General features: G+C 34.9%; 3 protein-coding genes across 5 annotated transcripts; 1 reads left to right on the top strand and 2 right to left on the bottom strand.

Annotated features, from left to right (window-relative positions):
- Positions 1–2172: 2172 nt before the first annotated feature.
- On the bottom strand, positions 2173–3882 carry LOC107793821 (large ribosomal subunit protein eL36y-like). Its single transcript, XM_016616263.2, has 4 exons — positions 3744–3882; positions 2895–2998; positions 2535–2734; positions 2173–2398 (listed from the first exon to the last, which is right to left on the bottom strand). The coding sequence occupies exons 2-4, from the start codon at positions 2994–2996 to the stop codon at positions 2368–2370; spliced, it is 333 nt and encodes a 110-aa protein (XP_016471749.1). The 5' UTR covers positions 2997–2998; positions 3744–3882; the 3' UTR covers positions 2173–2367.
- Positions 3883–11276: 7394 nt separating this feature from the next.
- LOC107791631 (uncharacterized) lies at positions 11277–16559 on the top strand. The gene is made up of 5 exons (XM_016613726.2): positions 11277–12689; positions 13419–13477; positions 14223–14351; positions 14664–14799; positions 16017–16559. Exons 1-5 carry the CDS (start codon positions 11985–11987, stop codon positions 16293–16295), a joined length of 1308 nt encoding a protein of 435 aa, XP_016469212.1. The 5' UTR covers positions 11277–11984; the 3' UTR covers positions 16296–16559.
- A 453-nt stretch (positions 16560–17012) lies between these two features.
- On the bottom strand, positions 17013–25468 carry LOC107791629 (beta-amylase 7-like). Of its 3 annotated transcripts, none has more exons than XM_016613723.2 (11): positions 25118–25468; positions 23750–24337; positions 23253–23537; positions 22913–22990; positions 22463–22666; positions 22009–22203; positions 21085–21249; positions 20392–20652; positions 18453–18671; positions 18083–18302; positions 17013–17401 (listed from the first exon to the last, which is right to left on the bottom strand). In XM_016613723.2, exons 2-11 carry the CDS (start codon positions 24176–24178, stop codon positions 17373–17375), a joined length of 2085 nt encoding a protein of 694 aa, XP_016469209.2. In that variant the 5' UTR covers positions 24179–24337; positions 25118–25468; the 3' UTR covers positions 17013–17372. The 3 variants fall into 3 exon arrangements, with proteins under 3 accessions (XP_016469209.2, XP_075073974.1, XP_016469210.2); XM_075217873.1 differs by having other exon boundaries at positions 17013–17445; positions 17994–18302; positions 25118–25432; XM_016613724.2 differs by lacking the exon at positions 22913–22990 and having other exon boundaries at positions 25118–25432.
- Between the last annotated feature and the right edge of the window lie 1682 nt (positions 25469–27150).

Genomic DNA, 27150 nt, shown 5'->3' with positions numbered 1-27150 from the left:
TACCCCCCCCCCCCAACAACCACCACCACCAGTGGATTCTCACTTCTTTTGGGACCCCTCCAAAAATTCCTGTTTTCATCTCGCTCATGCAAATCTCCGTAAAAGAGACAATTCTATGCAATAGAAGGTCCATCTGCTGCAATTTAGCTGAGGAACCGAATTATCTCGAGCTACTCTTCTGACTTCTCATTAGCATCCCAGCTATAGCATGTTCCTGACCTTTTCAATTATGAAATGGATGGCTCCAAGCTGCTTAAAGGAGGCATTCTGCTGCAGGTTGAGATGGAAGTTGGAGAAACAATTAAGTAAAATCCTACACTATCTCCTGATCTTATTTCTTCAACTTTTCTAAATTGACAAATTCATGAGGATTACAAGATAAACTTTCACACCTTCCGTAAGAATTAGTGAGGCAATATATTACACCCCCACCACCACCACCACACACAAAATTATCCGCCCACAATCTACTAGCATCCGAAATTCCTTAATGCAAGACGGTACCATCACAGATGAAAAGGTGAATTGGAAAAGAGAAGTTCTTGAAGGAAGATAAAAATTGACATACTCGAAGGTGAAAGAGAGTTGTGATATCGTTTATTTTTTTAAAAAAAATTACGTGTAAATCAATCAGTTCAGTGTTAGATTAAACAATGCTTGTGCTGTTCTCTATTAGTTGGACCATATGTGTCATGTTTTACGAACTTATAAAGCAAGTGGTGCTCAGGATAAAATTTGGAAAATAAAGTTAAACTCGCCCTTAAAGATAAGGCATAATTTAGGCCAAACATTCTTCCTTATCTCTGTTTTAAGGATTGAGGGGATTTATTGACTACTCAAATCTGCTTTTCTAATATATTAAAAGGAAAATAAATATTTTGAAATGACCAGGTCGCACTTGAGTCCTAATTTAAGAGACTATCAAGCTGAATGGCAAACTATCTTCAAACATTACAAATAATATCAAGCTGAAAAATCAAAGATTTCAACATGAACCTGGCGTTTAGAGAAGAATAAGGCCTGGGTCAACATGTCAAAACTACAGCAAAATTGAGAACCATTAAGAGCCGCTCAGAAAATCCTTTGCAATTTCATTGAATCAGACTCTGGATTGCCCAGAATCATAGTTTTAGACTTCATCATTGCGGGAAGAAGATACAGTGACCAGCCATTATTGGCTAATCTCCAAGAGTCCTAATTAAAAAGAGACTATCAAGCTAATGGCAAAAAATCTTAGAACATTCCAAAGTATATATCGGGCTGAAAAACCAAAGATTTCAACATGAAGCTGGCATTTAGAAAAGTGTAAGGCATGGTTTAACATTTCAAAACTAGAGGAAATATTGAGAACCATTCAGTGCCACTCAGAAAATCCTTTGCAATTTCACTGAATCAGATTCAGGATTCCCCTAAATCATAGTTTTAGGACTTAATCATTGCGGGAAGAAGATAAATATCCATTGCCTTGACCAGCCATTATTGGCAAATCTCTAGAGTCTAGACTACCTATATATCAATTGCATTTGAGTTCTAATTAAAAAGAGACTTCAAGCTGAATGGCAAACAATCTTCAAATAGTATCAAGCTGAACCACCAAATGTTTCAACATGAATCTATCGTTCAGAAAAGGACAGGTTCAACATTTCAACACTATTAAGCACCGCTCAGAAAATCCCTTGCAATTTCACTGAATCAGATTCAGGATTCCCCCAAATCATAGTTTTAGGACTTCATCATAGCGGGAAGAAGATAAACATCACTGCCTTGACCAGCCATTATTGGCAAACCTCTAGTCTAGACTACCTATATATCAATTGCATTTGAGTCCTAATTAAAAAGAGACTTTAACCTGAATGGCAAACAATCTTCGAATAGTACCAAGCTGAACCACCAAATGTTTCAAAATGAATCTATCATTTCGAAAAGGTCTGGTTCAACATTTCAACACTATTGAGTACCGCTCAGAAAATCCTTTGCAATTTCACTGAATCAGATTCAGGATTCCCCCAAATCATAGTTTTAGGACTTCATCATAGCGGGAAGAAGATATTCCTCATTGTCTTGACCAGCTATTATTGGAGAATCTCTAGAGTCTAGAGTACCTATATATCTTATACATCAGTAATATGTGTATACATTTTAATTCACATGGTACAAATGAGTTGCAAAATATAAACGTTAAGAATTTCGAACCATTTTCATTCTGAAACAACAAATTACAAAAAGCTAAGGGTTAAGTGCTTCAACATCCAAATAAAAAGAAAAATGATAAATCAAAAATTTTCAGTTAAGAAAAGATACTAAAATAAATCTTTGCTAAGCAGTTTTCTGTGCCTAAAATTTCATGAAGAGGTCTTAACATGCAACTCATTTCTTCTTTTCACCACCTCCGGCAGCCCTGGATCATAAAAGACAAAGATAAGCACTTAGTCAGACACACAATGGGTATGAGAACGCAGGGAGAGGGGAATCAAGGAAAACAATGATCGAGAATCCTAAAGTATAATATCCGAGTTGAAAATGCTGTCAATTACCTCATTTTACGGAGAACATTAGACATCTCTTCACGTTTCTTCTTTGCTCTCTTGTGAGTGCCCAGCTTCCTCTTGGCTACTTTAAGAGCACGTTTGTCCTTTCCAACTTTCAGAAGTTCAGTAATTCTCTTCTCATAAGGTGCAAAACCAGCTACTTCCCTGATAAGGCCTCTAACAAAATGTACTCTTTTGCTGATTTTCTAAACAAGAGACAAAGAGCAACAAAACTATTAGAAGTCATCTAAATGGATTTAGATATTGGAGAATCGCTTTTTCTTTTTGATCAGTTAGATATCCAGAATGTCTAACATCCAAAACATTAAAAGACAAAGAGATCAAGTATGAAAACGAACGACTTACCCCTTTCCTATCAGAAGGGCGGGGCACCAACTCTTTCTTAGTAACAACATGCCCTTTGTTAAGGCCCACAGAAAGGCCTGTATTTGGCTGCTTCGGAGCCATCCCTACAAATACACAAGGCACATTAAAAAAAAACAGGCTACTAATTGTAAGCAGCAATTATTCAACTATGATAGGCACATGATCAAGTGTCTGGGTCTGGTCATACACACTACTTTAACACTATACATGCACCAACACTCATACTTAACTAATACTATAACATATGGAGTAGAAAATGTATCAAACTAACTTTATTTCTTCCTGCAATGCTCTTTAAGTAATATAACCAAAATGGAGAACTATCCTTTTGAGTCAAACTGATTAAAAACGGAAACTTAAATCTCTATCCATTTCTTCTGTTTTATACCGAAGATTACACCTCTACTCATCAAAACAACCCTGACCTTAACAAACTAAGTAATTTCATCTCCAATAAAATCACTAAATTAGATATTCAACTGCCCTTTATGTCAAATAGCTTAACACTACAAAAATTGCATCCCTCTTCATCAAGTACTCCCTGGCCTAACTTTATATAACAAGAAAGAATAAAAGAAAACTGCAGAAGCTGAACAATCTCCTTTTCGAAAGATCACTTTGATAATATCTAAAATTATATGTCAATTCTAATATAGTAAAAGAAGCACAGAATTACTAATTAAGCAGATAATATTACACACTAACCCAATCATCTCCAATTGAAATATTGAATTACTAATTAAGCAGAATATATAAAAACAGAATTGTAAGAGAGAAAAAAACAGCAGAGGTTTTATATTTTCATTTTGATTTAGCTAGGGTTCTGACCTTTGGAAGAAAAGTTGCGGTGAGAAGAAATCTAGGGTTTTTCTGATTGCAATATATACAGCATTTTATATATATTCTGCATGCTGACAGGAAGAAGGGTAGTTATGGTATTTGGTATTAATGAAATAAGTACGATAATGTTTTGATGATAAAGCCCACGCGGTTTCTATTTGTGGAGATAGCACCTTCAAAACTTGTAAATGTAGCAAAGGCACTCTTTCTGAGAAAATGTGGAGTTGTATTATTGTTATAAATAGAATTTTATTTATGGTGAATATCTATATTTAGAGATATTCTAGGGTTCATTACTTGGTGGCTAAGTCACTCTCTCCTTATAAATAGATGGTTTTATTCCATTGTAATTCATCTCAAAGCAATAAGAATTCCCCCTCTCTCTACTTTGCTCTGCAATACTCTTCTTCTTCTTTTATTATTTTATAATACGTTATAAGCACGAGACTCTAATCAATTGAGTAGAAATTTTGGGATTGAGCATAATGATTGTCAATTGTTCCATGAAATTCCTTCGTGATTAAATTATGGATTTAAGGTAAGTATTTTACTTTTCTCTTTCAAATTTTTGACATTCTATAATTTGATTTTAAATACAAGCAAAGACGATTAATTGTGATTGTAACTCTAATGGAGTTTGAAATAAATTATAACCACCCAAAGTGGTAAAATTTCTATGCCTTGCCATAATCAAATTCATATATGATTGTGGGCAAAGAATTAAAAACTCATCCCATTGAATTTGTTCCATTCTCATTCCCTTAAGAGAATGTGATAACAGTATGTAATAAGTTTGAAAGAAGACAAAATTATTACTATGAATGTATCAATGAATGTGGACGTGACAATAGACGAAATTATAATCGTCATTATTGTGACAATGAGAACAATAAGGATTCTCAAAATAATTCTTCACTATGTGAAAGTAATATTTGTCATCGATTTGACATGAGATTTTGTAAAGCACATATAGATGATTATGGTTCATTCATGATGTGAATGTGACAACATATGATTTATGAATACATATTCATTCTTGGAAGGATATGAGTGTGCTAGTGGTATATACCACACTTACCTCTAGAAGGAGCTTTGAGAGGAAATAAGAAAATAATGTCATTATTATGGCATAAATGGTCATTGGTAACGTACTTATTATACGCCAAAATATTTTGGCAATATGATTATTTAAAGACAACGGTAATGCAAGAAACAGATCTTGCATATAATTTTGACCATAACCATAATGGTATAACTTCCTTCTTAAAAGAGATATTCACCATATGGATGTTGATGAATATGTGGTACTACAAAATTAATTGGGAACTCGGCAAGAGCCAATTATACTATTTTGGAGAAACACAATTGATTACCAATAAGGTATTATGTTGTAGTAAGTATCAAAGAAGCTTATTCAGTTTCCAAATTATATGCGAAAGCAGTTGGTTATATTGAGACTATAAATAAAGGAAAGATTTGATATCTTCTATTACTACAATTTGTAGCGGGGTAATATGTATATAAAAAATTACCCGCTTTATTCTCCAGTTTGTACTACACAAATAAAAGAATACCACACTAAAGTGGATGTTTATTGATATAAAAACTCATATCATAATAAACTTGGAGTTTATTGATAATTGCACACGTCATGGTGTAAACCTGAAGTTTATCAATATTGATAATTTATTCAGTTGGCACAATTGGTTTAACCATATCAATTTAAGTATGATGTGCAAAAATAATAGAGAATTCACATGGATAAATATTAAAGAACTAGAAAGTCCTTTATGAATTCTCTTATGTTGACTGTTCTCATTAGTTAATATACCGACTAAAATTGGGATTGAATCCCATGAATGCTGAAAATATCAAAGGTGAATACGGGTACATTCACCTGCCATGTATACTACGCAAGATGCATCTATGAGATGGTTACATGTGCGATTATTATTAACCTGCAACCTGGTGTTTGCGAGGTAACTGCTCAATAATTTAATTTAGAGCATATTCCAATTTTTTTTTATTCAAGATAGTTCATCTTGATAAGTTGGTTTACATCACAGTTGGTTTAGCAAAATGATTTATTGAGTGTCTCCACTTAATAGCTAAACAATTGCTTATGAGAATAAAGTTATCTATATATGTTTGGTATAGGTTATATACGAAAGTATATTACATTATCCCCTCACAAGTGGTTCATGGTCAGGAACTAAATAATTCTATCTTATTATTATTGATGTGCGGTGTATATTTTGATTAACACCATGACACACAAAAATGAACTTTCAAAGTTGAGAAAGCAAGTTAGTTTTTCTAACACGAGGGGGAGACATGATAAACAGTTGAGAAAATGTTACGTAGAATGAATTATCATTTGTATGTCTAGATCCTCAAATACGATAATATGAACTTGAAGTTCATAAAAAGATAATTCATCAGCAATATATTGCAAAGTATGCTAGACGCATTTGCTGGCCAAAAGAAAGTAACTATATTCCCATTGCAAATGCTCATATTAAGTCCTAGAAGGACAAAATCTATAGTACGCTTAAACCCTATAGACAAATCGGTTTCAACTAAACTTCTTGATAAAGAAGATGATCAAATGATCATAATAAATGAGGCAAGTGATCTAGAAGATCACATGACATAACACTTCATAAAATCTCATGAAAGATTCAGGTACCTGAATATATGAATAAAGAGATCTCTATGTTATGTCTTTATGAAAAAATATTGGAACCGATATAAAATGTTTGTCGACGACATCTATCATAACGCTAAGTATAGATGAGGATCTTAAGTCTATCGAATATAGACACAAAAGTATTGTCCAAATGGAAGAGACACAATTCAAGTAGAATTGATTCCATATGAAAAACATATAGTTTTGGACCTGTAGTTCAAACACTTGAAAGTATAAAGTGAATGATATGTGCAATCAGTTTTCGATATCTTATCTGTCTAGCATGACATGAAAATTTGATATGCATCTAATTAAAGTCTATTATATGACTATCCTTATATGACAATTCTTAAATGATTTAAATCGCTTAAAGCATATACAATTCTTGGTCCTGAAGTACCATATCCTAAGTACTATTTACGCACATATGCTATAAGCATGATAATGTGATAGCGACGATTTTCAAGGTGCAACATATTCATTGGACTTAATATGGCTATTTTATTCACCAAATCTCTGTTGACGTCAACCTTCAAGAAGCTAGTGCACAAGATTGGAATGTGAAGGCTTAAAGATGTGAATTGATGCTCTTATCAGGGGGAGTTAATGCGCGTTGTACTCTTTTTCCCTTTCAAGGTTTTGTCCCATTGGGTTTTCCTTGCAAGGTTTTTAACGAGGCAACCAAAAGGCGTATTATTAGATATGCGTACTCTTTTTCCTTCTCTAGAAATTTTTCCCACTGGGTTTTATTTAGTTAATGTTTTAACGAGGCACATTATCTGTTGAATAGACATTCAAGGGGGAGTGTTATAAATAGAATTTTATTTATGGTGAATGTCTATATTTAGAGAGATTCTAGGGTTCATTACTTGGTGGCTAAGTCATCCTCTCCCTGTAAATAGATGGTTCTATTCCATTATAATTCAACTCAAAGCAATAAGAAGTCACTTTGTACTTTGCTCTGCAATACTCTTCTTCTTTTATTATTTTATAATAATTATAAAATTATTACGTTTTATAAGACAGTATTTATGATTTTTTAAATATTAGATTAACTTTATTTTGTTTATAAAAATCATAAGTTATAGCTTATAATTGTACTTCAAGTGCATTAAAATACATCTTTGAATTTCACATTGAAATTTAAATAATTTGACCCCATTACCCAAAATCAGTCATGTTTCTTTTCTAGATAAATTACTTTTATACTTGAACAAGGGTCTTTCTCATAATGATAAAGTTCTGGAATTTTGGTGTGTTGATGTACCTGTATCGGTGGGAAAAAACATGTATTCGTTAGATAGTTAAGACATACACAAATTGATCCATACACTATCATTAGTAAAAATTAATGAACTTCTGAGAATCTTGTATTTTATGCGACAAAAGTTTTTACTTGCTACATGATTGTATCTCTTGTAATAATTTATTCATATTTAAAAGAAAAAAGCAATGTAAAATTCTCACTAATTTTCTATAAAAATTTCATTATTGTCAAATATAAAACATGTCTTCAATTTGTGCTTGTTGTATTGGTGCTTTCCATTTATCAGTTTGTCCATTATTTATCAAGGAATGAGACGATAGTAATGGTTTTGAAGAAGTCATTTGAAATTAAAATGCCTCAAAGAGAAAAAGGAATTTAAATTGATTTGTAAGAAAATAAATTAGCACAATAATGTTTTCTGTATTTATTGGATTGACTAGATTATCGATACATGCAATGCACGTGTATCTCATGTCAATCAATACAAACATTTTAAAATAATTTTATTGTTTAAAGTATACATGAGAGTGACGAGTAACGTGAAGTTTTTATGTAACATTACTTGACATATTCCCTATGAAGTTGAAGCTGGTTAGTACAGTGTGTCAATGTGTAATGAAATTAATTTTGATGTTATTAGGTCCAAACATGTTGTACAATCGTATCTCACACCTAATATTTTATTTGAAATAATATATATTTCATTTTCACGTTTTAATTGGTATATCATGATCAGAACTTTTGGCATCTATGTAATTTTTGATTCACAATTTGTACATACACGACATGTATTATCATGTGATAATTATTAAAAAGCTTATACACGTCAAGACAACAAAATTATGATAGAATCAAATGAAATCTAATATTGTTCATGGAAAAATCATTTGCATTTACCTGCTCATTAAAAAGCTAACTATTGAGGCCAGTTCTTACAATTCTTGCAACCTTATTTTTCCAACTAAAACGACCAAGCATGACAGCCTGATTGAAGAGCTCTAGATCTTAATTTTTCACCCACCTAATAATTCTACTTTATTAGGGTTGTCATATGATTGATATTAACTAACCCGCTAGAATTTATAGAACATAAAATGATAAAACTAAATTTAAAGTAAAACTACTCAAATATTAAACAGATTAAGCATTTGCACAGATTATCATTACCAAATCACTACCATAATCTTTATTTTCCTTTCACATATATAAAAGAGTATAATTTCCGACATATATTCAAATACTATCTTTACATAAATTTATAAATAACCATATATTGATGCTTTATGTTGTTTTAGAATATCTAAAGATGATGTAATAAATACGACACAATGAAACAGAAGTAGCCACCTAAAAAAAATCCTTTAAAAAAGAATCTTCAAGCTAAAAATAAAATCACCAGCGAAATAAAAATAAATGTATACACATACAGAAAAAGAGGTGGTGGTGCAGTACTTTTTCCAACATACAGACATAAAAAAGTAACAAATATATATCCTTTTAATTTTTATGTGCCAGATTTATACTATCAAGAAAAAATAGTTGTTAACACATTAATTTGGAATAGGACTATGCATTACAAGAATTACAAAACTTAAACTTATGACAGAAATAATTGCTCACTCAGATGGTTACTCCATAGAGTTGAAGATTAGAAGATGAATAATGAAGAAGAAGAAGAATGAGTATTAAAACTCCTTGAAGAGAACGTTAATGACAATGGTTCAATAGTTTGGCAAAATGTGTAAGTTTACTTCGGGAAGTCTAAAACATTGAATAAATATAGGAAAGATAAAAAGCAATTAAGGCATTGAATAGGCTGCAGTCCGCAGTAGTAACTAGTAAGGAAATTATTCCACTCGATTCATTATACAACTTAATAATCATTTATTGGAAGGTAGGTTTTTGGTACAAAATATTTTAAAAATAGTGTTTAAGTGAGGGGTAAAATAGCCATTCAATTTTTTATGGGCATTATAGTAAATCAACTTTACCCAATAATCTTCGCACTTGTAATATACTAGTATGATATGATATAGATATCCGAGTAAGTATTTACCTTTAAAGAAAACACACATTTATGGCGTATGCTGTTTACTAATTGCAGGTCATATCTTATCCTAATAAAAGTTAAAAGTCCAAAAAACTTAATAATTTTGCTAACATTATAAATAAGCAAAATAAATCTCTCACTATTGTTTTTTTAAAAAAAAATTTCATTATCGTCAAATATAAAACATGTCATCAATTTGTGCTTGTTGTATTGTTGCTTTCCATTTATCATTTGTCCATTGTTCATCAAGGAATGGAAAGATAGTAATGGTTTTGAAGAAGTCATTTGAAATTAAAATGCCTCAAAGAGATAAAAAAAGGTTATTTAAATTGATTTGTAAGAAAATAAATTAGCACAACAATGTGTTCTATATTTATTGGATTGGTATAAACCTTCCGGTACGATTAAGTATTTTCCTCTAAAGAGAATACTCATTTATGGCTTCTGTTGTTTACTAATAACAGATCATTTCTTATCCTAATAAAAGTTGAAAATCACATAAACTTAGGGAGAAATTCAAAAATAGCCAGATTTACAAGTGATCATTTAAAAATAGTCACAGTTTCAAAAGTAATTGAAATTTAGCCACTTTTCATGTAAAGATAAATCTGAACAAAAACACTATTCAAAATCCGAAAATATACTCTAGTATAATATACCAGTCCAGGATAATATACTGGAGATGGGAGCACCAGTTCATACACAGGTGCACCAATCTCTAGTATATGTTAGCTGAAACGTAAAAGAAAGAACACAAAATTTAACGTGGTTCGGATCAAAATAATCCTACGTCCACCAGAGAACAATTGCCCTTTTAATATTAACAAAGGAAGGGGAGATTTCCCAATTACACTTAAGAGAATTTCTCTCTTAACTCTCTACTCACTACAATGTATTGTATTATTTTGGGATGATTTCTACAAGTGAAGGAGTGCATCTATTTATAGAGGTAAAGACCTCCTCTTGATGTCATTGGTGACATCAAACTACCTCCTCTTGATGTCATGGGTGACATCAAAGGAGGAAGCTTCCTCCTAGCATCCACACCAACTCTTTCCACCAACTCTTCCAATTGGCATGTCATTGTTGACTAAACATAAACCAACATTTTCAGCATGCCATTGTTGACTAAACATAAACCAACATTTTCAGTATATTATGCTGAAACTTTCCGTGTTGCAATAAAATAACGGCTATTTTTTAGTGACTTTGCAAACGCTAGCTATTTCTGAATGACCAGTCCGAAAACTGACTAGCCCTTGCTATTTTTACAGAAACTTAGTAATATGTTTAAGGGTATATTTAAGGGACCAAAATAGACCTATCTCAAAGATAAGTGACAATATTGACCAAAAACTCCGGAGTACAATATTACCAAAAAGAAAGGAATGCATGCACATGACAACTTCTATTTTTATCAAAATTAAAGTAGAAATATTTGCTACAATACAAAACTAGAAGTATGACAAAAGTTAACAGATGGCAATAATTCACAAGAAACTACCCCCTTTCCCGTTTCTTTTGTTTTTTTTTTTGTTATTTGCTCCCTTCAGAGGAAACTTCTACCAAACCTGAGAAAAATTTAGTACGAAAATTAAAGAAACTATCTTCCACAGAAATTACAACTAAGCAGAAGCCATCATCATAAGCTATTCTACTTGCAAATCAGAAAAAAGTTACTGTAGTACGTAATTAATTAGAAAACCAGTGCCATTAGACAGGGATCTACGCATAATCCCAAAATATTCTTTCACTCAATTGTAAGGGACCCCACTTAAAATGGTGGGTTTGACAAGTAGTTGCAGGTGTGCTACTGCTTTTTCTCCATTTTTCTCTTAAATTTTCAGTCATTTTTCTCTTTTCAAGATTCAAAAGCAACCCCTTTTTCTATCTTTATTCAATATATTATGTTCCTTTTTTGAAGTTTGTATTGATGATTACAACTGTTACCTGCCCAGTTTCTCCAAAGTTCAGTTCTTGTAATGGTAATTTTATGCCCTTTCTTTGTTATTTAATGAATAAAAATTCAATTTTGATACCTTTAGTTAGTAAAGATTCAATTTTGATCACTGAGTTAGCTCAAGTACTTACTATCTTGATACCCCATAAGGTGAACCTCAACAAAAAAATGACCCCCATTTGCAGAAACAGTGTTAGGATTCATTTTATTGGAAGTAATTGTCATTCTTGAACTGTTAGAAGATGACTGTATGGTAGGCACCAATGTCATTTGCCTGTTGTGTTCCAGTTATTGAATGTGTATACTGTTTAGCTTGTGTTCGTTGGGTGTGGAAGAAGTTCCTTTATACCGCTGGCCGTGAGAGTGAAAATTGGGGACTTGCAATTGCTAGTGAGTTTGAGCCAGTGCCACGGTTTTGTCGATATATTATAGCTGTATATGAGGATGATATTAGAAACCCCATATGGACTCCCCCTGGAGGATATGGTATTCATCCTGATTGGGTTATTGTAAAGAAAAATCATGAAGATACTCAAGGGAGGGTATCTCCTTATTTGATCTATGTTGATCATGAGAATGCCGACATAGTTGTAGCAATTAGGGGTCTTAATTTGGCTAAGGAAAGTGATTTTTTGGTCCTACTTGATGATAAACTCGGGCAAGCAGAATTTGATGGGGGCTATGTTCATAATGGTTTGTTGAAGGCAGCTCAATGGGTTTGGGAAGCAGAATCACAAATTTTAAGGGAATTAGTGGAGAAGTATCCGGATTATACCTTGACATTTGCTGGGCATTCTTTAGGGGCGGGGGTGGTAACACTATTGACAATGTTGGCTGTGAAGAACAGAGAAAAGTTGGGATTCTTAGAGAGAAAAAGGATCAGATGCTTTGCAATTGCTCCTGCAAGGTGTGTCTCACTGAATTTGGCTGTGAGATATGCGGATATCATAAACTCTATTGTGCTTCAGGTAAGCATGTGTAGGTCCTCTTTGTTGTCTGATACACTTATTTGCTTCAGTTTGACTGGTATTATTAGACTTATCTTACTGAAAAGGTGAACCAGATATTTGAGTTCGATGATGTTTTTCTTTTTCTGATATTAGACCATGTAATCCTTCTACTAAAGAACATACCATAAGCGAAGCTTATTTTCTTCTTTTAGAATTTATCCTTGAAGTGCAATGTTAATAGGATTGAGCTTGTTGCATGTTGTAAATGAATCTGTAATTATTAGTTAGTTTACCGTCACCATAAACTATATCTCTTCAAACATATGCCACGTAAGAAGCATTTGAATGGTGATTATCTTTTGATAAGTTTCGTGTCATATCAATGTTGTGGGATTAAGTAACTCGCACATTTTTGAGCAAAGAGTTGCTCCCCCGCAATTAGTGAAGCAAATGTTAGTTTGAAGGAACTGAATTGTCATTTGGAAGCAAAATCTACTGGATTGTAGGTAGAGCTACAGTTATACATAACATATGAAAGAAGGCAGAAGCTTTGTTCTTGGGAATCAATTCCTGCTAGAAAAGGTAGGTCTGGTTCAGAATTTAGGAAGGGTACTTTTGTTGATCATCAACAAGGTCTAATATCTTATGTATATTTCTTGTATTGTTGGATAATCTTTTTCCAAAGTCATACCTATTCGCTTAGAATTTATCATCACATTTTGACACACTTTTTCCATGACCAATCAGGATGATTTCTTACCTCGGACTACTGTAGCATTGGAACATGCTTTCAAGTCACTTTTCTGGTAAAAGATTGCAGGTCTTCTCTCGTTTCAGTATGACTTTTGATGTATATATCGTATGTGATCAAATATGCATGAATCAAAATTAAGCAGTCGTTAATAGCTTATGCCACGTGATAGTTTTGATTTCCCAATCTATAATTACTGAATCCCCTAGGAAGAAGAGTCAAGACTTTTGATAATAATGTAACTGTGTCCATTTGCTCGTGTCTTTTTGGAATCACATATTCAATTTATCTTTGATATGATAAAACCCACACCCCAAAACCCTTGACCGAGTCAATTGTAACCCTTTTCCTATTTGCTCCCTTGGTAGCTCGAATCCCCAACCTCTTGGTTGGAGGTGTAAGGTCCTTTTTCCTAGCACTTTGTGATCATGAAATGGAGAAAATATAAAGTCCAAAAGCAAAATCTTTTAGCGTGACAGAATCAATGACAGTCCTAGACAAAATCTTTTCCTTCTGACTGCAAAATAAGAGTTTCTTGCCAATTTGAAGATTGCCACTTATACAAACAGACATTTCCTAGTAATGTTATCAAATATACTTCCTTCAATAAGAAGCCCAAAGTTTCTTATTAACATCCGATGCAACTTGGAAGGCTTGATGAATCGAGTTATTTTCACTGTTTACTTTCAGTTTGTTGATACATAAATATTTGGTTCAACACTGTATCAGGTTATATTTTTATGATACCAAGAGACTAGTGTGACAAGCCATAGGCTGACAAGCAGTGTTTTTCTCTATAGTTTCCCGTGCTTGATGTGCATAATGTGCCTGAAAGATACATTCACCCTGGAGGAGAAGATGCTAAAAGATCCAAGACGCCTTTATGCTCCTGGTCGTCTTTATCACATTATTGTCAGGAAGCCCTTCAGGTATATGAAATTCCATTTACATATAGATTTGTGAAGTAAAATGTAAAACTTTTGCAGGATTTGATGCGCTCTCTTTTTTACTAGTAGACATTAGAAATTTAGAATTTTGGTATCATTTAAGGACTTAGCTTGGCAACAGTATTTATACTTGGTGGAGCCAAGTTGAAGAGCAAAAAGTAGCATCCCATTGGGGGAGATGTTCTTCTCTCTGAAAAAGAAAAATCCTTTGTTTCAATCACTTGGATAAATTTCATTTCTCAAATATAGCTGTTTTAGTAGCTAAGCCTTAACCTGTTTTTGCCTCTGCTGCAGCTTTGCTAATATTAGACCCATTGTGAGGACTGCTATACCTGTTGATGGACGGTTTGAGCACATAGTTCTCTCTTGCAACATGACATCTGATCATGCCATTATTCGGATATTGACAGAATCACAAAGAACAATTGATGTAAGTTTTATGCAGCTCCGTTCTTAAACATCAGATATAACTTCCTTTTCTGTCAGCCATATCTTCTGACGTTTCTAAAGAACTCCAAGTTGATTGAGAAATTAAACCTAGCTTTATCTTCTTTTTCCTTCTTTCATTGAGGAGGGTCAAGGAAGACTGAGGAGAAAAAGGAAGAGGCAATTCGAGACATTTTGAATTACAGAAGAGATGTTAGGCATCCTTGGAAATCCTGAGAGTTTATTTCCGCCTTTGGTAGCCCTTGTTTTTTTCAGTTAGGAAAATATCTCAAACTGTAGCACCTTATCCCCCGCCCGAATAAAAGAAATCTCAAGGTCTAGCAATTACAACTTAATTGTTTGACCTTAACTATGGTTTAGAAGATGAGCAACCTAACTGGCAAAGAAGAGCTCATCAATCGTGCCTACAGTAGTCATTCTGGGGTATTTAATAATGTTTGTTGAACATGTATGTTCTATACCTACTGGTAATGGAAAGCAATATCGTCTTGGTGAGCTGACCTTGAGGCCGGCATGTTTTACCAAGCCACCTTATGTGCACCTCGAATGATCGATCGGGAAATTTGTTGTTATTCACAAGCAAATATGCAGGATAAATAAGGCTGAAACAAATGGACTCACACTGAGTGTTAGTGGTGGAATCTAAACCTGGTTTCCCCAGGTTATTCCTTGACGTCTCAGCATCTGTGACATGCGACAGACCAATCAGTAGCATTTGTGAGTTGATGTCATAGCTAAGACATGATTGGAGACTTAATAGGGCGTAGCTTAATGCTTTCAGACTGAAGTACGGAATGTCATATGAAATCGAAAAAGTTTTTCTTGCTGTTGGCACAATGTTAAAATGCTTTAAGATTCTATAGGATTAGGTTTGAATTGCTAGAGGACCTTGTTAGAACAAACACATGGGAAAAATCAGTTTTTAGAGAGTTGACATTTTGTTTTTTTCCCTTTTAGAAGTCATGGTTGGGATTGATGCATAGTAGGTATCGTTGTGGAAGTGTTGTTAAATGCGTAATATATTTAATGTATAAATGCAGTTTTATGAGCACTAATGGAGGAGCCCCTTTCTATAGCATCCAGAAAACAAATTCTTGTCCTGCCTGATTTTTTTAATTGTGAGAGAATTTGTGGAAATGATACTAAGAGCTAACATTCATATCGTTATTCATGAAATTATTTCATTTTCTCTATCCACAGTCGATGTTGGAGAGGCATCAAATTGCAGAATCTATGAATTTCCCTGTGCAGCAGAGAATGGAGCGACAGGCGTCTCTCAAGGAGGAACACAAGGCTGCATTGCAGAGGGCAGTTGCACTGGATGTTCCTCAAGCATATTCTCCTTCTGCATATGGAACTTTCCGTGACATAGAGGAAGGGCAGGATTTTGAAAAACCAGGGGAGTCCTCTCTCACAATTTCCAAAAAGAGGAGAGAAAGCTGGGATGATTTAGCAGGGCGTCTTTTTTTACACAGATGAGTCCAGACGAACTGGGTCAAGAAGTCTTTAATTGGTCAGTGTCATATTCATTTTTTTTCATAGGGTCCCTTAGAATACATTTGATGCCTTGTATAGGTTAGTAGGACGGCGTTTGGTAGAGAATAGGTTAGTTCACTAGTTGGAATCATGAATGATAGCACGTCCGGATCACTTTGGTTATTATCTCCAAGGGACAAAATTTTGGGTGCCCAAATATCAGTACATAGATATTTAAAAGAATCAGTTAAGGTTTCAATTACATAATTCACTGATGTTGTCATGTTTAGTAATTATGCCTCTTCATTTGGTCAGTTTCACGTTGTTTGTATCATGTTAACGTACTATCTTGGAACACGGCTAATATTTAGACTATATTCGCGAATTCACATCGGAAGTAACAGCAGACCTACCAGTTTAACGAAAGAGCAGGTGGCTAATATATATAGACCATATCACCTTAAAAGTAATACTAGACCTATCAGCTTAACAGACAATTATGATGGGTAGGAGATGCTGGCCAATATTCAGTGTATAATTGCTAATTCACCTTGAAATTAACTATTGTTTAGACATGCAAAGTTTGATTGTTGAACTGAATATATGTTTAAAATACTTTGTATAATTACAGAATTCCTATACCATTCAAGCGGATTATATAATCATTGTGCAAGGTCTCACTGTTTCAAGATCCAGTTTCCTCATGCTAACAATCCATTCTTTGAGCACCTTGAAAACTAGTTTTGTTTTCTACAACTGAAATTGTTTAAGATAGTATGTCAACATGAATCACACATCTTAGGTCAAGTTACGGTATTTGATCATCTTCAACATGAATATACATCTTACGTCAAATTGCAGTTCGACACTGCCAGCTTCATATTTCCTATGGAAGTGTATTCTTACATTCTACTACAGAAATATAATCCCACAGAGAGGATTTGCTCACAAGCTGAAGACTGCCTGCTCTCCTGAACTATGCTTAAATTATACTGAAATATATATATAATCCTGCTTTCCCTAAGGAAGAGGGAAGTCAGGGAACTTATGCACATAGTGAAGATTGCCTGCTCTCCCGAACTACGATTGGAACTCAAGGACTGCTTCTCCTGCAAAACAGACAGGAGGAACCAATGACAAAGTCACCATAATACTGCCTATGAGATGATCTTGGGGATGACAGGTCAATAAATAGCTGGCAGAACAACCACCATCATTAAGGAATAATATACTTGCACCGAGATAAATAACATGCTTTATAATCTATTTGTTCACTGGAAGAACCATAGACGATAAAGGCAAGGAGCTGACTTATCGATATGATGAACATTAGCCATGATTTCAACTAGCATCTCCCCGTGGTTAACTGGTTATCAATTATCATCTTCCAAGACGACGTTTCCTCCTCTACTAGTTGCTTTTTCTTTTTCCTCAGCTCGATCTGTTATTCTGTTTCGAAGCAAACTCAGGGTGGCGGTGTGAAATCAAACTCTTCTGTGGCTGAAGGGGTGACTAATCTCTATCTCATCCTTGGAGATTGGAGTTAATCAAGTTTATGGTGAGCTAGAGCCACAACACTACAGATGTAACTAATATTCAAATCTTAGACAATATCACTGATCCTAATTCTATAATTCATTTCGAAATCTAAGTTTTGTAGACTTGTTTTGAACCCTCAAGTCTTGACCCAACTATTTCTACCCAAATAAATCACAAACTAGTCAACCACAAAACTACCAAATATGAAAATGCAAAATTGACACAAGAGTAGAAGACTTCCAATTCTTTACCATGCATGCGCTTAACAAATCGTTCAAATTCCATGAAGTTCTGTCCGTCAATGAGAAGGGGACCGAGCCTAAGGTAGGTAAAAGCAAAAATATGCTTCCCATCCGGATCATTCAAGAGCTTAGCTTTTTCCAATAAACAATTATAGCCACCTCTATCATGACACAGGAGTGCATTCTCACTGCAAACTGGTAGAGAAACATCCCAAGCCGCATTCAGCACCTGCAATGAGATGTTCGAAGGCAAAGTGAGTTAATCTGTAGTTAACATAATGGTCAACAGATTTGCAAGTATAGCAAAGCAAACTGTCCTTTTAGTAGATATTTATCTTTCAGCAGAGATGAAACTCAAGCTATAGTGTTCGAAGCTTACTTGCCACGCTAATCCTTCAGGATCACCTAAAGCTTCAGAGAAATCCACTGCCTGCTCTAACATGCTCATTTCAGCACATTTGAAGTTCAGTGCAGCTCCATGCTTCTTCAGCATTGCCGCAATTGCAACATAACCATCTCGATTGCTCGGGTTATAAAAACCAGCTGTTAATTCGGCAGCATGGCTAGATGTCTTATACCACCAATGAATTCCTGATAGCTGTTCAGATTTAAAATATGGTAGAAACTGGATCAACTATACCTAATATAAAAGAAGTCTTTTCTCTTCTAGCGAACTTCAACTAAAAGACAAAGCAAGCATATAAAACTTTCTATTTCAAGTGCATGAATTTCATCAAAGGGTGTATGCGAGAAAAACCTGAATGATTATCATTCACAAGCTTTTGAAAATTAACAAAAGAAGATTTGTGAGTACTGGCAGGCGAAACAGTATTAGAAAGTTAGCCAAAGCACTTCCGGCAGAAAGAAGAAAAAAAAAGCATACTTACAACATCTAATTATTTACCCATAAAAAAAACATATAATATTCTCATTCCTAATTGCATTTGGATTAGAAAACAGTCCGAATTGAGAAGAAATAAAAAAAAATGTTTGGAATTGAATTTGAGAAAATTAGTTTTGTTTTTATTTTTGGAGAATTTATGTTGGCTGGTCATCTGCAAAAATACCATTAAAGCTCTAAACTATTTTCTTGGGAGAACGATATTCTGAGTGTTTGGATTGAATTTGAGCAATTTGTTTTTTTTTTTAGTTTTGGCGAATAAATGTTGGGCTTGTCATCTGGGAAAACAGCAATAGCTATAAACTAGTTCGGAGGCTTTCATAACTGACTAATGCTATTTTATGCAGAAAATATTTGTTTTCTGCTTTGGCTTTGGAGACCAAAGTGCAGAATTGCAACAAACATTTGCTCCTAAAATATTTCGGTCAGTGGAAAACCTTGAAGTCATTAATGGTTTCTGGACCAGCAATTAATTAATCAACAATGCCTCAATTCTGAACTAGCTGGGTCAACTATATAAATTTTCTACATCCATCAATCTGATCATAGGCGGAATCTTCAAAGCGTAAAGCCGTGAACTTTATACTACGAAGTCCAGGAGTAGAATTGAGTCCTTTTTTTTTTGATGAGATAAGTTGCTTCATTGCAAGCATCAAGAAGGTAGAATTGAGTCCTAGAATTCTTTAATCGCTTAAAAGTAATTATTCATATTATCATTTAAAGGATAAACTTTATGCACAACCTATCTTACTCAGCTAGATGAATAATGCAAGTTAGTTTGCAATGGCTTGGTGGGTTGCCACCTCTGAGTCATTTGTAACTGCCAAATTGATTTCCACAAGTAAAGGCTACCAAGGTTGGGCAAGAGGATAGATGGAGAGAATAAATAAGGTGACAGCAATATGATCATGACAAGAACAGAAGGCTGGTTACTCCTTTTCAATTTTTCAAGTAAAAGTAACAGCCCATTGCCTGTTAAGTGCCTTTCATAGTACATTGTACAGTTGAGACTTGACTGCTGGCTCTTCTACTATAATTTTGGTTGAATCCGTCCTTGATTCAAGCTTCTTGAAATTTGTTAAGAAAAAACTTTTAGTTACTAAGACAACATCAATGCATACTAAACAGTACTCTCTAATGTGCATAAGGACAATGACAGAAAAGCTTGAAACATATCATGCACCGGCCCTGTTTATTTAGATTATAGTAAGGAGGATTTTTCTGGATAAAGAAAATCATTAGTAAAAAGGTATAGAGAATTAAAGGAAATTACTTATCAACAGAAGAAAAAGCAAAATTATAATACTCCATTATTTATTAGTATTGTTTATATTATTGTCATTGTTTTTTGTGGTGAGAAGAATATAGCAACCGATAATATATCATATATTAAATTCTTTCCCTAAAGATGACTAACCTTTGCGGCAATGCATGTTCCATCAAAAGCTAACTTGGCCAAAGAAAGCACCCGATCTGCATGGTCAACCAGAACTTGAGAGTACCAGTTGAGGAAAAACCGACCATAATATCCATCATAATCACCCCCGTCACAAAAGAATCCAGTCTCTTGTGGCTGTGAATTGTAGGAACCAGCATTATCGGGTCCTCGTGCCCAGAATGAGTGTCCTCTTGCTTCAGCCGCCTTGCGCAGGCTTTTCAGCAAATACTGGTCGTAACACTATGGGAGACAAGAAAGTCATATTGATGCAATAAATGGTCACAAGGATGTGATTGAAATACACATTTTGGCTATAATTTTTGACAGAGATCCTAACAACTAGTGCAATCACTTAAGAGGAGAATAAGTGCTACAACAACATCTAAGCAAAGAGAGGTAGACAAAGCTTTTCCTTTGAGAAATGCATATTTTTAGTCACTCCAAAACATAATAGCCGACAAAATGTCTATTTTTTGTATGTTAGCGAATGCAATTAGTTCCGGCCGACCTACCAATTTTGTATTTTGCCCTTTCTTTTTCAAGTCTGACTTCATGCAGGAATATGGTGATGCATAAACAGATAAAGATTTGACAATCAAATCCTTTTGCATGGCATTCATACAAATCTAAGCTACTGCCCTCAACTTAAAAGAGAATAAGGAAAAAAATTACCTGGAATTCACCAACTCCAGGATACCTCCAGCCATGCTTTACAGGATTAGAGGGATATCTTAGTTCCCCACATGGGCCTAGTCCTACTTCAACCATGGAAATAATACCATCCTCAAAGAACTCATCAAATTCAACTCGAAAGCTTCTCATATAATCAAAGTAGACCTACATTGGTCAAAAAGACAAACATCTGGGTAAGATATACAAAGGTAGTCACACAAAGAAGAAAACTGGAGTTCTATGAATTTTAAAACCTCTTGAAAGAAATCTAATATGCAAGTATAGCATGGCACAAATCTTCTCAAAAGAGAATATCCACATCTCAATTGCTGTGTTTTTCATTTTTCTGCAGTAATCCATTGACAATTCAGCAACAGTAACTCCTAATCAATTATTGTCGTTAAGCATAAAATATACTGAGAACAATAAAGAATCTCCAGAACTGACGAGTTAAAATGGCAAAAACACCTTGTGCCAGCACTGAACCCATGTTAGATTTCCTGTTCATTACAATCACTAATTTTTTTTTGCTAATGATAAAAGAATTATTACAATCTAATTATACACTCTACATCTTCTTTTTGCTAGATAGATAAAATTGCCATTACTTATCACAAAAAATAAAAATAAAAAAAATACATATTGCGCGAGCATTAGTGGTCAGTAAAGCTTTCAACATGAAAAAGATTTCCAACTCGGATTTCTGGCAAATTTGACCGGGAGCAAAATTGGAGGTTTTTGTGGTCAGTAGAGGCTGTTCGTCGGCCCCATCCTCAATCCAAAAAGAATAAAGAAAGAGAAATGTTCTCTTAACCTCAAAATAACTAGAAGACATTCATTTACTACACAAATATTCTTCTCATTATCCTAAACAACTAGGGCATAATCATAAGAGTGCATTCTGACCGAGGTCGCATAACATACCTCTACAGCAGTGCGCCCTTTCAAAACCCGCTCTTTATCAATTCCCCACGAGAGACATTCAGGGTTTCGCCGTCCTGCTCTGTCTGTAAAATATATATCAGGATTGCTTCGACCGATTTCAGATACCCAGTGAGGCAGTGGAATACAAACATCATCACCAATGTTACCTCCACATTCATGGAAGGACATCACAACCTGTTTTCAGATAAAACCTCAATAATTTGCAGTCCAAATGATGCAATAACTATGGTGACAATCACAAGCCCCGAAAGATCACTTCCTTTAAAAATTGTAATATTCAGATAGAAATTAATTGAAGTCCTTATCTTAAATATTTGATGGTAAAAGGATCATCTTTTCCCCATTATTACACTCATTCACAATTTCACATAAACCAATAATGGGATAAAGTGGAAGAACAAGGGAGTCACAACAAAGCGCGTGTGAATCTCACCTTTATTTTGAGTTTATGCTCCCTCACAACTTGAAACAGCCTTTTATATCCATTCCAGTTATAATCCTGTGGAGCATTTGCCTCTACTATGCCCCACCAGCAGTCCACCATCACACCATCAACATTTATTGACTTTAACACTCTCAGTTGCTTCACTAGACCATCCGCATCAACAAGCTCAGACTTCATATTAATCACTCCTAACTGCCAATATAACATGGAAAAAAGCATCAGGTTAACCACATATGACTTGAGGAAAGCTGTACAACAATAAATTCTCCTCTTCTAAAGGTTTAATAACAATGCAAGTGGAATGAAGACACAAGTTACACATGTCAAAGGATCAAGTTGCTAGAGAAACAGAGATGAGATACAAGAGGCCCCTGAACAGTAATTGACAAAAGGGAAGAATAAGGAAGAATTAACAAGGTTCAAGTTCAGAAACCTCACAGGTAGCATAACATAAACAGGAATGTAGGGTGTCCCAGCAAAATCACGCTTCTGTAACTTTGTGTGTATGTCAATAACCTAACAAAATATTTCAGAAACATCAACAATAGCAGAATGCTCTTATAGGCCTGTTGAAACAGCAAAACTAAAGTTCCAAAAGTATTCAAACAAAAATGTCAATTTCACACATATGATACTATCCACCACCCATACGGGATTGCCATGGTAATTTTTTATTGTTTTGGTACTTCAAGATATTTCACGCAAATGTATTGGCAAAGTGAAAATGTATTCCTAAATAATTTACAAGTTTTACAATACGTTAAGCCACCCATTTCACCTGCTTGTCAAGTGAATCCCCAGACCCTACAAGAAATGGGTCATTTTGTGTGTCTTGTCCATCTGCAACCATGGCTGAAGTTTGCGATCGGGCAGTGGAGGATGAATCATAAGGGGATGAAGTAGGTATAAACACACTTTTCACTTGACAGGCACTGTGATCGGCTGTGTTCTGAAACCCAGAAGGCGTGCCTTTCAACGAAGCAGGTGGAGTATGTTGTGTTGGTATATGTGAAGATGATGAAGTCACCATTGTGGTGGGTGTCCCACCAGTAGCTCCAGTGACCTGTAGATGTTGAAAAAACAACACCATATTGAGTTTTCTTGGGATCTACTAGAAACAAAATAATATTGATGCATATGCCCCGTTGACAAATTTCCTCCGTAACGCTAAATTTTTCATCTTGCCTAACTTAAACTCCATGAGACTATCTGTGAACTTTGTTATATTGGAAAAAGATAAGAAATACTTTGCTTAGAATGGAGGAGGAGAGTTACCTGTGAATGTGATTTTGAGGGAAAGGTGGTTCCATCTGGAAGGACAACCCAGCCTGCTTCCCTTGCCAAAGCAGCAATAACATCATTGATATCAGCCCTAACTCTAAGGTTATAGTTCCCGTGCCTTCGGAGACCAGCCAAGATCTTAGCAGTAATAGCTCTACGTTGTCGCTCCCTAAGCTTTGTTCGTTCCTTCTCTTCTAATGGCCTACATCTACGAGATCCCCCTTGTGGGGTTGGCGGCTCTTGATATTGCTGATGGTGTTGAAACCTATTACTGCTGCTAGATCCATGTGCCCCATCGAAACCTGCCATTGCATTAAAGGTGCCATTCTTATCTTCATCATCATCATCCTCATCATCTTCTTCTTTCACATCCATCTCTTCGTCATCTTCATTTGTATCATATCTCTGCATCTCTGATGCCATTTTCAAGCTTTTCTTTTTCCACTTCGTTTGCTTGAGCTTTATTACATTTCAAACTTCACATGCAGATGACATTCTACTAGCCCAGCGTCATGCTTCAGCATAATAATTTGACTAAAGTATTTCAGAAGACATTTTTTAGAGGCTTGGCTCTTTAGCTCCCTGGTTTAGCAAAAAATTTCAAAGTCAAAATATCAATATGATTAGACCACAAAAAGCATTTCAAAGGAAAGACATGCAGAACGGAGCCACTACTTCAGGTATTCCATTAGGACAAATGACTACAGAAATTCTGAACACCTAAATCCAACTTACAACAAATAGGAATCTCATGCTTCCAAAATGCAAGTCAATATTCATGCAGGTTTAAATTTTATAAACTACTGCTAACAAATAATAAGAAATTCTACACTATTAGATTACTTAAAAACAATTAAGATAGTCTACAATATGCATGTTTGATAACAGTAAGTAACCTGCTACAACTCGTTAAAATTATGGATCATGTAAGAACACACTATTGGGTGCGTATAACTTAAATCCCATGCAGAGAATGAAAGAACATCCCACGCTATTGCTATCTTCCCAAAACCATACCAACTATCCATCTACTTCAACTATCTGAGCTAACAAATAAGCATGATCTTTGGCACCATCCAATGAAAGCTCAATTTTTGCTTATACTACCACCTTTTTAGTTTTTATAATCAGCTACACCTCAATCCCAAATAACTTGATCTCGGCTACAAGACTCCCTTTTCCATTCAGCTCTATTCAGGCCCATTAATATGACCACTCTTAAGTTTGTTTACTTTTCTTTTCTTTTTTTTCTTTTCCTTTTTGCAATGGCGTTCTAAAAAGATGATAAATTTATCCAAAAATTCATCCTTTAGATCGTTTTCAGCAATTTTTCTCATAAGAAAAAAGAGAGAGATGACTTACAATGTGTCATTTCACATCTAATTGCTCTGGAACATGAACAGAAGCCGACGAGCATCACTTGTAGAAATCAGATCCATATAAATACAATAATAAATATTCCGGCGAATTGGCCGGAGCAGAGTGACGGAAGGAAAATTGATATTCTCTACAGAAAGAACCTGAAGGATAGGAGAGGAATTCGCGGGAAGTTTTTCCGGCGAAGATCCGGCGGAACACGGCGAGCATGCGAAGGCTAGGGTTTCTCACGCGTGTGAAGGAAGCCAAGCGTGTCTAAGCATATGCGTGACACGGATGAAGTGCTTTGTGTGACCTTATCTTCGGAGCGTGCGATTCACACGTGGTACACGTGCCAAGCAAAAAGAGCAAGTATTGAAGTTATGGCTATGGAATGAATGGGCAGCAAGAACAAGTCGCAGGTGTTTATCGGGCGGGCTGGGACGGGTTGGACACAAAAATGGTCTGTCCGTTAGAGTTACGGGCGGGTTGTTAGCATGCTGAAGTTAACGGGCTAGTGGCGGGCTGGGATTTTTCGGGTTCTATAGGGCCCGTATGGGTTCGGGCCTAGCGGGTTCGGGCGGGTCGGGCTTTCGTTTTTTTTAATATATTATTTTTAACTATCTTATATTTTTCTTTTAACGGTCAGATTTAATTTAAAAATAAATAAATAAAAATTAGGCGGTTTTGCGGGCTGCACCGTTAAGAACCCGTTAAGGGCTTAACGGGTTGTGGCTGGTTCGCGTACCCGTTTGGCGAAAACTTAACGTTACTAGCCCGCCCCCCGTCCAACCCGTCCCAACCCGCACACATATGCATAGTAACGAGCTGGACCGAGCTGAACCCGGGTTGAACCGGGTTGTTAGCGGGTCAGTCCGCCCGATTAACACCTCTTATCAAGAATGGGTGGAATTAGGAAAAAAGAACAAACCTTTTGTGATCCCAACTTTTAGGATGCACAAGAAATGTGATCCTCCTTCTTAACATATTTATTTATAAGTTTAAGATGTAAAAATAATTATACTATCAAATCACTTATATAAGATAATTATAAACAAATTTTTGTAATAAACATTAGTTGGTATCCTAGTAAAATAAACTAGGTTGCTATCAGACGATAAATTGTACCATAATATAAAAAATTATAATATCAATGTCTATAATTAAATTCTTTATTTTAATACAATTTAAGATTGTTTGCATTGTTTGTTAAAAGAATTTGCCTAGTTGTAAAATCTGAGTACTCCATTGAAAACAACCAACTTCCATATTTTCATCACCCACTAACTTCCATGTTTTCAGCTTAGCATCCCATTGCATTTCAGGAGGGCTAAGGACCAACTGTTCAACAAGATTAACCTGTTCTTTCTGTTCATCAAGAATATACAAGCCATTTTCATTAGATATATTTGTCCAAGTTCAAAAGATTATAGTACAAACAAGGGAGGGGTTCCAAAATACATGATATCCGAAAATTAGGCTACTGTTTTAACCATCACCTATTCATTGCAATAGATTATGGTTTCCTAGCAATCAATTTTCCCCATAATTCTTTTTCCTCGCATCTTCTTCTATCCAGATAGTTGTACACCTCTAAAGAAGAATGCGTTCATTCTCAATTAGATGTGGCAAAATGATTAAAAGAAAACAGTTATTCACCCATATTATCCGTTAAAAATGGGTTGGATAATGAATTTTTTTAAAAACGAATCGAATATGGATAATAATCATATTATCAATTTAGAAAATGGTTAACCAAATGGATAACTAATATGCTTAACTTTTATATTTGTAAAGCCTCAAATTAGGGATTCCTCAAGTTTAGGAGACTAGGAATCATCCCATAAGACGGATAACCTATTTTTTATCCGTCTCAAATACGGGTCGGGTCGGATAATTTTATCCGTTTTTTGAATTACCCGTTTTTGACATGCTCATATCCGACCCGACCCGACTCGTTTGCCACCCCTACTCTCAATCATAGATTACAAACAACTCACTACATTTTAGTTGGTAGTTGCATAGATTTTTAGTGAATC

The sequence above is a fragment of the Nicotiana tabacum genome, chromosome 7 (genome assembly GCF_000715075.1).
Source record: "Nicotiana tabacum cultivar K326 chromosome 7, ASM71507v2, whole genome shotgun sequence".
In the NCBI taxonomy this organism is placed as follows: domain Eukaryota; kingdom Viridiplantae; phylum Streptophyta; class Magnoliopsida; order Solanales; family Solanaceae; genus Nicotiana; species Nicotiana tabacum.
Note: the sequence above shows the minus strand (reverse complement) of the source record. Positions and strands in the feature narration are given on the sequence as shown.